General features: G+C 49.0%; 1 protein-coding gene across 3 annotated transcripts in view; it reads right to left on the bottom strand.

The window, feature by feature from the left end:
• Window positions 1–12,858, bottom strand: part of LOC124015283 (signal transducer and activator of transcription 5B-like) — a 98,282-nt gene that overhangs the window by 30,808 nt on the left and 54,616 nt on the right. For all 3 annotated transcript variants that reach the window (XM_046330413.1, XM_046330415.1, XM_046330414.1), the window contains 5 exons: window positions 7,028–7,089; window positions 3,416–3,553; window positions 2,975–3,131; window positions 1,765–1,854; window positions 323–497 (listed from right to left, as the gene is read on the bottom strand). In XM_046330413.1, the coding sequence (XP_046186369.1) occupies window positions 323–497; window positions 1,765–1,854; window positions 2,975–3,131; window positions 3,416–3,543 (550 nt within the window). In that variant the 5' untranslated portion in view covers window positions 3,544–3,553; window positions 7,028–7,089. The remainder of the gene's footprint in view (window positions 1–322; window positions 498–1,764; window positions 1,855–2,974; window positions 3,132–3,415; window positions 3,554–7,027; window positions 7,090–12,858) is intronic.

Consider the following 12,858-nt stretch of genomic DNA (forward strand, 5'->3'; position numbering starts at 1 on the left):
AGGAGAGAGGGGGAGGTCAGCAAATCTCACATAAACACACCTGTCTTTTACTTTACAGACACACACACACACACACACACACACACACACACACACACACACACACACACACACACACACACACACACACACACACACACACACACACACACACACACACACACACACACACACACACACACACACACACACACACACACACACACTCACTCACTCACTCACCTACAAACCCACACGTCATTCTGCCCTAAAAAGGTGAGGTCTGCTGGGGTTGACCCAGGGTGTTGTGACTAGGAGGGGGACCAGGGCAAGGCTGACTCACCCTGGATGCGGAGGCTCTCCTGGTACTGGATGATGAAGTACTCCTGGTTGTGCTGGAGCTTTCTCAGGTCGTTCTCTGTGTCCTGGGTCAGCAGGCGCAGCTCCTCAAATGCCTGGTTGATCTGCTGGTACTTCTGGGACATGCTGTCCATCATCCCTCCCACTGGGGAGCTCGACTGCCAATCAGAGAGAGGAGAGAGAGGTGAGAGGGCTGGGCCGGTAAACAACGCTGGCTTTGAGATGATTTGCAGGAACTAGCTAGTGTGGTGTTGAGCATTTCATCATCGTTATATGGAGCAGAAAGACACACAAACTGACAGAACCTGAAATTGCCCTGTGCCTCTTTAACACAACCTCAATGACCCCTGCTTCTGTTATTCCACAGTAATCCCTAACAACCATAACCACCAGTGATCACCACTGACTGAACATGTGAGACCGTGCAGAGGGAAATGCATTTCCTTATCGTGGGCACACAGCCTATTGCTTGTTAAGGCTGGGGACGTGAGCAATGTGAAGACAGTCTGAGTAAACAGGTGGGAATGCAATCCTGTGATAGGAGAAGCCTGGCAGGACTGGAAATCAATTTAACACTGGGTTTATTGATATTCAGATGTTTTATGGACCACCGGCTTTATGGTTTTATAACCCTTGTTATAAAATATCACATTTCTTCACCTCCCCACCAGGCCTACAGCATTGCTGGTTAATGAGGAATTCAAAGTTTATCTTTCAGCGAGACATTTGAGCTGTGTCTGTGCAGGTTTTCTGACTAGGTGTGTGTGTGAAATGCTATGTGTGTGTGTGTGTGTGTGTGTGTGTGTGTGTGTGTGTGTGTGTGTGTGTGTGTGTGTGTGTGTGTGTGTGTGTGTGTGTGTGTGTGTGTGTGTGTGTGTGTGTGTGTGTGTGTGTGTGTGTGTGTGTGTGTACGCTGTGTGTATTTATGTTTTTATGTGGTTGTTAACAGGTTTACGTATGTCTGAGGGAAAATTGAGAGTACACAGCCTTTGATGTTGGCAGAGAGGCAGGAAAGCGACCCCCAATGGCTGGGATTTCCATAAGGTCATTGGCTGTGTTATGTTAAACATCTCTGTGTGGTGTTGATAGAGTTTGGATGTCTGCAAATGTTTATAAAGGGTATGTGGGTATTTACATATGTGTATGTGCGTGTGTGCGTGTGTGCGTGTGTGCGTGTGTGTGTGTGTGTGTGTGTGTGTGTGTGTGTGTGTGTGTGTGTGTGTGTGTGTGTGTGTGTGTGTGTGTGTGTGTGTGTGTGTGTGTGTGTGTGTGTGTGTGTGTGTGTGTGTGTGTGTGTGTGTGTGTGTGTGTGTGTGCATTTTGTGCATACGAGCTGCAGGTATCTGTTATATGCATACCTGTGAAACAAGCTTCCCAGGTAGGTGGGAGTAGGAATGGAAGTTGGAGAGAGTGCTTCATACTCACATTAGAGGCCTCTCGGACTAGCCTCTGCTCCGTGTACAGGATGTGTTTAATGCATCTCACCAGCTCCAGAGGGCAGCGGTCATACGTGCTCTGAAAGACAAGGACCACATGTGCTGTCGTGTTAGGCCTGTTAGCCGCGTTAGCCGCTGACTGGCAGTACGGCCGCGCACACAACACTGACCAATTTAGCCCGCCCCCGAGCCGCGGCATGCTAACGCTCTAAAGCCCACTTCCTGAGCCTAGCTAAACCCAATTAGACTAATGAGATCCTTCTCTCAAGTGCAGACGACTTGGTCTCACATCCACTGGCTACATTTCTCTTCCTTTCTCTATTTTTCTCTCTCTCTTTAAACTCCGGTCCTCAAGTAAACCCAAAAGTACACATTTTGTTGTAGCCCCAGACAAAAACACCTTATTCAACTCATTGAAGGCGCGATCATTAATTGACCAGTTGAATCAGATGTGCTTGTCCGGGGCTGTTGGGGATACTGGAGGACCAGAGTTGGGAAACACTGATCTAAATCCCTCTCTCTCTCACGCACGCACGCATACACACACCAAGGCACCATGCAGGGTTGAAAGTCCCGCATTGTTGGCCTACAGAATGTTGTGTTGACAAGATGCCTCCTACTCCCACCGTGGAAGGTGATAAGAGACAGCTTGTTCTTCTGAACCCTGTCCATAAGGGTGAAGACAAACACACTGAGATCGGTGAGTGAAGCACTCGATCATAAAAGGGAACACTGCCTGGTTACCGTAGCCCAGTGTTGTCCATCTTTTGTTTTTATTCATATAGACACACTGACCAGAGCCGGCTGTTCTCACACACTGTTTCATTTCTAAGTACTTTGGGTTGGGGTTTATGGATATGGGACTGTTGCCAATGAGGCTGTGATAACTAACATTTAGCTGAGTTTGGTATCAGTATAATTGAAATAATAATCTCCACGATTCAGCTGGTATAGTTGGCTGTAAGGTTATCATATCCTTGTGAGTTTATTGGGTTCATACTGGCTTTATTAACACTGTCCAGCTAGCTAGTTAGGTGTGGAGTTTTTTTTGTGAGGGCATTGGCTCTGTGCTCTGCACACGTACACTAGGTATGTGCGCATGGTATCTCTCACCTTCATACTGGTACTGCCCACCTGTCTCACCTTTCTCCAGTTAGCTTTGTGTGGAAATTCGTCTATACTGGTTCAATCTGTCTCACCTTGAGCTGGCTGGCGTAGTGTCCCAGTTTGATCTTGAGCAGGAAGCCGTCCTCTCCCACCTGATGCTCAGCCTTGTTCTGCAGCTCCTGGATCAGGCTGTCCAGCAGACGCTTGGCCTTAAACTCCTCCTGGGGGTTCTCCAGATCGATCACATCCCTGGCACAGAGACATATAGAATGTTTAGAGATATGCTGTATGTACACACATGCAGAACAGAGCAGACATTAATCGCCTATGCATTCCCTAACACACACCACCTTCACTCAAGCACCTATACTGGGACAGTGACTTTACACACTTGCCACTGAACATTGCTCTCAGGTTACTACACCTCCATGGTCCCTGCTACTACTGTGACTGTGATTGAACCAAATGTGAAGGTTACCGGGTGAGGCATGTCTCCCTGTCAGGTAGAGGGGTGTGCTTTGTGCTGCACTCACCAGAGTTGGCCCTCGAGCCACTGGGACAGGTAATGGCGCACCTCAATGGGGAAGTGCTGTCCATAGAGAGACTGCATCTGGTGCAGCGCATCCCCCTGGAGCTGCTGGGCCTGGATCCACACTGCCATCTTACACACCCTGGGTGGAGGCAAGAGGGGGTGAGAGAGAGAGAGAGGGAGAGAGAGAGAGAGAGAGAGAGAGAGAGAGAGAGAGAGAGAGAGAGAGAGAGAGAGAGAGAGAGAGAGAGAGAGAGAGAGAGAGAGAGAGAGAGAGAGAGAGAGAGAGAGATAGAGAGATGGGGAGAGAAGAGAGAGAGAGAGAGAGAGAGAGAGAGAGAGAGAGAGAGAGAGAGAGAGAGAGAGAGAGAGAGAGAGAGAGAGAGAGAGAGAGAGAAGGGGGGAAGAAGGGGGATTGGGGTGGAGCAGATTTGAAGAGAGAGTGAATAAAGAATAATGTGAGAGTAGGGTGAGCAGATTTGAAGTGACATGGAAAATGTACAGAAGGTTTTCAATCAAAGGAGGAGAACATCAGTTGGAGTTGACTAAAAGCGAAAGAAGCTGTGGGCGTATTCGACTGACATGGCCACAGAGCGGTTGGACTGGTTTTGTTTGACAGCTGTAGTTGGGCAGTTTGTTTCGCTCTGGAGGAGCTGAGGGTCTGAACGTTCTGCTCCGTGTTGAGTCAACAGCTGCATGAGGGAACAGATCTGGGTCAAATACACATGTCAAATACCTTCTTCGCTTGGAGCAAAGTCAGCAGACTTCCTTCACTTGGGGTTTGCATTATGTCATTGGTTCAATTGAACAAGACCAAGTAGCCTTAATTATGTGAAGCTCATATATTGGAACATATCGGACATATTTAGGTCAACAATAGACAATACAGGTCCCTTAGCTCTGAGAGAGAGAGTGTCAGTAATGTCTCTGTCTCTGTATGTCTTTGTATACAAGGACACAATGTAGAAGGGAAATTAAAGCTCTTTTCTACATACAAGTGTAGGATCTTAATTTAATCACTATTTTGTTGCTGAGAATTTGAGCTTCAGGATTTGACATAAATTCAAAAACCTGCACTAACACATGGTTATATTAACAGTATTGCACTTTTCATGTAACCTTATTTAGGCCAGGTAATATCCTAACCACTGATCAAGCAATATTGTGGACTAAACGTTCAAATCCTGTTGACGCAGACCTATTTTGCTGCAAAAATACTGGTCAAATTAAGATCCTACATTTGTACGACCAGGAGACGGAGAGAAAGAAACACAACAGAAAGAGTTAGGGGAAGACTTGGTGAGGGACAATAAATGGTTATTTTTAAACGAATGACATGGTACAGTATAGAACATGGCCTTCATCTGAGCAATGAGATAGAGAGAGAGAGAAAGAGAGAAAGAGAGAGAGAAAGAGATATAGAGAGAGATAGAGAGAGAGAGAGAGTTAGAGAGAGAAAGAAAGAGAAAGAGAGAAAGAAAGAGAGAGAGAGAGAGAGAGAGAGAAAGAAAGAGAGAGAGAAAGAAAGAGAGGCAGAGAGAGAGAGAGAGAGAGAAAGAAAGAAAGAAAGAAAGAAAGAGAGTTAGAGAGAAAGAGAGAAAGAGAGAGAGAGAGAGAGAGAGAGAGAGAGAGAGAGAGAGAGAGAGAGAGAGAGAGAGAAAAAAGAGAGAAGAGAGAGAGAGAGAGAGAGAGAGAGAGAGAGAGAGAGAGAGAGAGAGAGAGAGAGAAAGAAAGAAACAGAGAGAGAGAGAAAGAAAGAGAGAGAGAGAGTTAGAGAGAGAGAGAAAGAGAGAAAGAGAGAGAGAGAGAGAAAGAAAGAGAGAGAGTTAGAGAGAGAGAGAAAGAGAGAAAGAGAGAAAGAGAGAGAGAGAGAGAGAGAGAGAGAGAGAGAGAGAGAGAGAGAGAGAGAGAGAGAGAGAGAGAGAGAGCACCAGGTGGACAGAACACAGTGACTCTGTGACCTGGTGGGTGCCTCTGGGCATGACGCTAATATAATCAGCTTACGCTCACACTCAAAATCCACATCCCATTGGCTGCCATGCCGTGGCATGTCCTCCTCTCAACTTTAATCTTTAACCTTTTTCACTCATCCATCCCCCAATCCACTTACGGATACATCACCCACCATTCACTACAACGACAAGCCTTTTAACTGCTTTCAGTGTCTAAGTATTAAATCGGTATGTTGTGGTAAAGATGCAGGATCTAAATGTGATCACTCCTTTGTTGGAAATGTGGAAATGCAGATGAGCTTTGTGATTTACGATTATAAACGGTTATATTAACAGTATTGTACTTTTCATGCAACCTGCTTTTGGCCAGCTGATAGCCTAACCACCGATCAAGCAACATTATGGACTAAACATTCAAATCCTGTTGCTGCAGGATTATTTTGCTGCAACAATAAAGGTCAAATTAAGATCCTACACCTGTAAGGTTGCTAAAGAAAGAAAAAATGATTGTGAGAGCATGACAGATGGTTTAAATGCGTTCTGAGCTGGAGTGGCATAAGCTAGGAGGTGGATTTAAATGTAACAGAATGACCTCCCGTCAGTCATCTCCGTCAGTCATCAGCAGGTGGCTATGAGCAGACTACGAAGAGGAATCATACAGGAAGAGCTGTGAGAATGTTCTACAGTGCTGTACCAGTCTATCCTGACCTGCTCTATACTAGTGTAGGACTGCCAGTCTGTACCAACCCATGCCCGCAACCATACACCCCGACACATAAACCACACAATGACACACTACTGTACACGCACGCACACGCACGCACGCACGCACGCACGCACACACACACGCACACACACACACACACACACACACACACACACACACACACACACACACACACACACACACACACACACACACACACACACACACACACACACACACACACACACACACACACACACACACACACACGCTGTGAGAATGTTCTACAGTGCTGTACCAGTCTATCCTGACCTGCTCTATACTAGTGTAGGACTGCCAGTCTGTACCAACCCATGCCCGCAACCATACACCCCGACACATAAACCACACAATGACACACTACTGTACACACGCACACGCACGCACGCACGCACGCACGCACGCACGCACACACACACACACACACACACACACACACACACACACACACACACACACACACAGGAGCTGCTCTGTATCTGTGTCTGTGGTTGCTGGGAGTTGCCAGTAAGCAAACTCTGTCTAGCGGTGGGTTACTGACAGACAGACAGACTGACAGAATCCATCAGCCTCTGTGACCTTACCAGGCACCCGGGTTCCCACCATTAGCACCTTAGTTGTCAACTCCACCAGAGGGTTAAGATAATTCCCCTCGGTCTAATACTTACCACAACAGCCAAACACAGCGGCACAATGAGATCTGAGGGGAAGTGAAACTTGCTCCCTTTTGCTTTTTTCTTCTTCAGCATTCACACTTTATCATTGAAGTGAATCTTGAGACTCTTTTGTGAGCCACCCACTTATAACGACATTAACTGACACACAACCCCGGATCGCAGATACAGTGCCCATTGACCGTTGACCCAATGAGAGATCTACACAGTGTAAAAAACTGAACGGAGAAGGTCACACTGCTTACCTCGTCTTTAGGTCTTTGCTACCATGTAATAGCAGGATATTATGAAGAGGAGCACCTCAAACCTGAGAGAGAGGGAGAGAGAAAGAGGAAGTGAGTATAACCTTGCTTGCTACTGAGGAAGTCGTTTCTTTTTCAAAAGGACCACAACATTGACAAAATCTGATCACCAAAGCATTTCATGATGCTGTTCACTGGTGGAGAGCTCCCGCAAACCTTAGCACCTCTATGCTCTTTCAAAGCCTCTTATTTTAACCCCAATGTCATTTCAAAAATCAGAGTGGATAGCATACATATTAATTTTATTATGAATTTATAAAGGAGGATGGGAGCTTGTGAATTTAAAAAAATCCTTTTTAGATAAAACTATACTAAAAATAATAACGTCACCAAATAACTGATTAAAACATACTATTTTGCAATGAAGGTCTACAGTAGCCTCAACAGCATTCTTGTAGGGTAGCACCACGGTGTAGCCGGAGGACAGCTAGCTTCCGTCCTCCTCTGGGTACATTGACTTCAATACAAAACCTAGGAGGCACATGGCTTTCACCCCCTTCCATAGACTTACACAGTAATTATGACAACTTCCGGAGGGCGTCCTCCAACCTATCACAGCTCTTTCAGCATGAACTGACATGTTGTCGACCCAATCAAAGGATCAGAAAATGTATCTAGTACTGAAAGCACAATATACAGCTAGCTAGCACTGCAGGGCATAACATGTGGAGAGTGGTTGAATCAAAGAGAGAGACAGACAATAGCTGAACAGTTTTGAACAACTTAATTTCTTCCAAAATTTAGGAGAAGCAAGAGAGAGAGAAAGATTTCATCATTTCTTTCACTAAACTAGCTAACTACCTAGCGAGTTTAGCCTACTCAAACAGAGGGATGCTATGTTAGCTAGCTGGCTATGACTATCCAACACTGGAACTCTTCCAAGTCAAGGTAAGCTTTTGGTTTGACTAATTTATTGCCACCAGGGCCCGCCGGTGTAATTGCTTACTGACTGTACACTGTAACATTACTGCATGATTGTGGTTACTAACGCATTAGTTATATTAGTTATGTTACTTTAGCTAAAATGTTGACAAGAAGTTGTGTTGTGTAGAAGTTATGATATGGAAAGATTTCTTGGCCTGTTGATGTGTTGTGCATTGACATCCACAAGCATAGATGCGAGAAGGAATACAACGTGGCTGTTCTTTTTTTATTTAACCTTTATTTAACTAGGCAAGTCAGTTAAGAACAAATTATTATTTACAATGACGGCTACCCCGGCCAACCCCGGACGACGTTGGGCCAATTGTGCACCGCTTTATAGGACACCCAATCACAACCGGATATGATGCAGCCTGGATTCGAACCAGGTACTGCGGTGATGCCTCTTGCACTGAGATGCAGTGTCTCAGACGACTGCACCACTTGGGATCGCCACTTGAGCAGTGAATGTGAACCGTGTCGATTCTGATTCTTCGCCGATTCTGTTGAAAAACGTTTCTTAAACGGAAACGGGTATAAACATACCAGCATTTGTCCAATAAAAATTCTAATTAGCAACTTTTGGACTAATGATTACCCCCTATCAGCTAGATGCAGGCAAGAGTGTGCAAGGCTTTAATGAATGTGTCGCTGTCTGTCCATGTGTCACTGTGTGTCACCTCAACATTTTCTCTTGACCTGTGTGCACCTACGTTGTAATCCTTCATAGGCTTGGTTGTAGCAACCTTCATGATGGGTATAGGGAAAATTCAAGTATCATGTAGTAGACTAAACCTATCGCTGTTACATTGAACTGGGTGAATGGAATATACATGACAGTCATCCAATATGCTGTGATAGAAAGAAGGCCATGCTCATGAGAAATTAAAATCATTGTCTGTCATCAACGACACTGACAGCCACTGTCCCACACATATTGTCTATCTTGTCAAACACGTTGAATTCATATGCCACCAACAACAGTTAGTAGGCTAATGGTTCATATCAAGCTATCCTGCCCCACATATACCCAGAGACTACTGAGGGGCTGAGGGGTATGGGTAAGGAGGAGCCTGCTGAGGCGATAGGGTTAGGAAGAGCCTGCTGAGGGGTATGGGTTAGGAGGAGCCTGCTGAGGCGATAGGGTTAGGAAGAGCCTTCTGAGGGGTATGGGTTAGGAGGAGCCTGCTGAGGCGATAGGGTTAGGAAGAGCCTGCTGAGGGGTATGGGTTAGGAGGAGCCTGCTGAGGCGATAGGGTTAGGAAGAGCCTTCTGAGGGGTATGGGTAAGGAGGAGCCTGCTGAGGCGATAGGGTTAGGAAGAGCCTTCTGAGGCGATAGGGTTAGGAAGAGCCTTCTGAGGGGTATGGGTTAGGAGGAGCCTGCTGAGGCGATAGGGTTAGGAAGAGCTTTCTGAGGGGTATGGGTTAGGAGGAGCCTGCTGAGGCGATAGGGTTAGGAAGAGCCTTCTGAAGCGATAGGGTTAGGAAGAGCCTTCTGAGGGGTATGGGTTAGGAGGAGCCTGCTGAGGCGATAGGGTTAGGAAGAGCCTGCTGAAGCGATAGGGTTAGGAAGAGCCTTCTGAGGGGTATGGGTTAGGAGGAGCCTGCTGAGGCGATAGGGTTAGGAAGAGCCTGCTGAGGGGTATGGGTTAGGAGGAGCCTGCTGAGGCGATAGGGTTAGGAAGAGCCTTCTGAGGGGTATGGGTTAGGAGGAGCCTGCTGAGGCGATAGGGTTAGGAAGAGCCTTCTGAGGGGTATGGGTAAGGAGGAGCCTGCTGAGGCGATAGGGTTAGGAGGAGCCTGCTGAGGGGTATGGGTTAGGAAGAGCCTTCTGAGGGGTATGGGTTAGGAGGAGCCTGCTGAGGCGATAGGGTTAGGAAGAGCCTGATGAAGCGATAGGGTTAGGAAGAGCCTTCTGAGGGGTATGGGTTAGGAGGAGCCTGCTGAGGCGATAGGGTTAGGAAGAGCTTTCTGAGGGGTATGGGTTAGGAGGAGCCTGCTGAGGCGATAGGGTTAGGAAGAGCCTGCTGAAGCGATAGGGTTAGGAAGAGCCTTCTGAGGGGTATGGGTTAGGAGGAGCCTGCTGAGGCGATAGGGTTAGGAAGAGCCTGCTGAAGCGATAGGGTTAGGAAGAGCCTTCTGAGGGGTATGGGTTAGGAGGAGCCTGCTGAGGCGATAGGGTTAGGAAGAGCCTGCTGAGGGGTATGGGTTAGGAGGAGCCTGCTGAGGCGATAGGGTTAGGAAGAGCCTTCTGAGGGGTATGGGTTAGGAGGAGCCTGCTGAGGCGATAGGGTTAGGAAGAGCCTTCTGAGGGGTATGGGTAAGGAGGAGCCTGCTGAGGCGATAGGGTTAGGAGGAGCCTGCTGAGGGGTATGGGTTAGGAAGAGCCTTCTGAGGGGTATGGGTTAGGAGGAGCCTGCTGAGGCGATAGGGTTAGGAAGAGCCTGCTGAAGCGATAGGGTTAGGAGGAGCCTGCTGAGGGGTATGGGTTAGGAGGAGCCTGCTGAGGCGATAGGGTTAGGAAGAGCCTGCTGAAGCGATAGGGTTAGGAGGAGCCTGCTGAGGGGTATGGGTTAGGAGGAGCCTGCTGAGGCGATAGGGTTAGGAAGAGCCTGCTGAAGCGATAGGGTTAGGAGGAGCCTTCTGAGGGGTATGGGTTAGGAGGAGCCTGCTGAGGCGATAGGGTTAGGAAGAGCCTTCTGAGGGGTATGGGTTAGGAGGAGCCTGCTGAGGCGATAGGGTTAGGAGGAGCCTGCTGAAGCGATAGGGTTAGGAGGAGCCTTCTGAGGGGTATGGGTTAGGAGGAGCCTGCTGAGGCGATAGGGTTAGGAAGAGGCTGCTGAAGCGATAGCGTTAGGAGGAGCCTGCTGAAGCGATAGGGTTAGGAGGAGCCTGCTGAAGCGATAGGGTTAGGAGGAGCCTGCTGAGGGGTATGGGTTAGGAGGAGCCTGCTGAGGCGATAGGGTTAGGAGGAGCCTTCTGAGGGGTATGGGTTAGGAGGAGCCTGCTGAGGCGATAGGGTTAGGAGGAGCCTGCTGAGGGGTATGGGTTAGGAGGAGCCTGCTGAGGCGATAGGGTTAGGAGGAGCCTTCTGAGGGGTATGGGTTAGGAGGAGCCTGCTGAGGGGTATGGGTTAGGAGGAGCCTGCTGAGGGGTATGGGTTAGGAGGAGCCTGCTGAGGCGATAGGGTTAGGAGGAGCCTGCTGAGGGGTATGGGTTAGGAGGAGCCTGCTGAGGGGTATGGGTTAGGAGGAGCCTGCTGAGGGGTATGGGTTAGGAAGAACCTGCTGAGGGGTATGGGTTAGGAGGAGCCTGCTGAAGCGATAGGGTTAGGAGGAGCCTGCTGAGGGGTATGGGTTAGGAGGAGCCTGCTGAAGCGATAGGGTTAGGAGGAGCCTTCTGAGGGGTATGGGTTAGGAGGAGCCTTCTGAGGCGATAGGGTTAGGAAGAGCCTGCTGAAGCGATAGGGTTAGGAGGAGCCTTCTGAGGCGATAGGGTTAGGAAGAGCCTGCTGAAGCGATAGGGTTAGGAGGAGCCTGCTGAAGCGATAGGGTTAGGAGGAGCCTTCTGAGGCGATAGGGTTAGGAAGAGCCTGCTGAAGCGATAGGGTTAGGAGGAGCCTTCTGAGGGGTATGGGTTAGGAGGAGCCTTCTGAGGGGTATGGGTTAGGAGGAGCCTGCTGAAGCGATAGGGTTAGGAGGAGCCTTCTGAGGCGATAGGGTTAGGAAGAGCCTGCTGAAGCGATAGGGTTAGGAGGAGCCTGCTGAAGCGATAGGGTTAGGAAGAGCCTGCTGAAGCGATAGGGTTAGGAGGAGCCTTCTGAGGCGATAGGGTTAGGAAGAGCCTGCTGAAGCGATAGGGTTAGGAGGAGCCTGCTGAAGCGATAGGGTTAGGAGGAGCCTGCTGAGGGGTATGGGTTAGGAGGAGCCTGCTGAGGCGATAGGGTTAGGAGGAGCCTTCTGAGGGGTATGGGTTAGGAGGAGCCTGCTGAGGCGATAGGGTTAGGAAGAGCCTTCTGAGGGGTATGGGTTAGGAGGAGCCTGCTGAGGCGATAGGGTTAGGAAGAGCCTTCTGAGGGGTATGGGTTAGGAGGAGCCTGCTGAGGCGATAGGGTTAGGAAGAGCCTTCTGAGGGGTATGGGTTAGGAGGAGCCTGCTGAGGCGATAGGGTTAGGAAGAGCCTGCTGAAGCGATAGGGTTAGGAGGAGCCTTCTGAGGGGTATGGGTTAGGAAGAGCCTGCTGAAGCGATAGGGTTAGGAAGAGCCTGCTGAGGGGTATGGGTTAGGAGGAGCCTGCTGAGGCGATAGGGTTAGGAGGAGCCTTCTGAGGGGTATGGGTTAGGAGGAGCCTGCTGAGGCGATAGGGTTAGGAAGAGCCTTCTGAGGGGTATGGGTTAGGAGGAGCCTGCTGAGGCGATAGGGTTAGGAGGAGCCTGCTGAAGCGATAGGGTTAGGAAGAGCCTGCTGAAGCGATAGGGTTAGGAGGAGCCTGCTGAGGGGTATGGGTTAGGAGGAGCCTGCTGAGGCGATAGGGTTAGGAGGAGCCTGCTGAGGCGATAGGGTTAGGAAGAGCCTTCTGAGGGGTATGGGTTAGGAGGAGCCTGCTGAGGCGATAGGGTTAGGAAGAGCCTTCTGAGGGGTATGGGTTAGGAGGAGCCTGCTGAGGCGATAGGGTTAGGAAGAGCCTGCTGAAGCGATAGGGTTAGGAGGAGCCTTCTGAGGGGTATGGGTTAGGAAGAGCCTGCTGAAGCGATAGGGTTAGGAAGAGCCTGCTGAGGGGTATGGGTTAGGAGGAGCCTGCTGAGGCGATAGCGTTAGGAGGAGCCTTCTGAGGGGTATGGGTTAGGAGGAGC

Source organism: Oncorhynchus gorbuscha, linkage group LG26, assembly GCF_021184085.1.
Source record: "Oncorhynchus gorbuscha isolate QuinsamMale2020 ecotype Even-year linkage group LG26, OgorEven_v1.0, whole genome shotgun sequence".
In the NCBI taxonomy this organism is placed as follows: domain Eukaryota; kingdom Metazoa; phylum Chordata; class Actinopteri; order Salmoniformes; family Salmonidae; genus Oncorhynchus; species Oncorhynchus gorbuscha.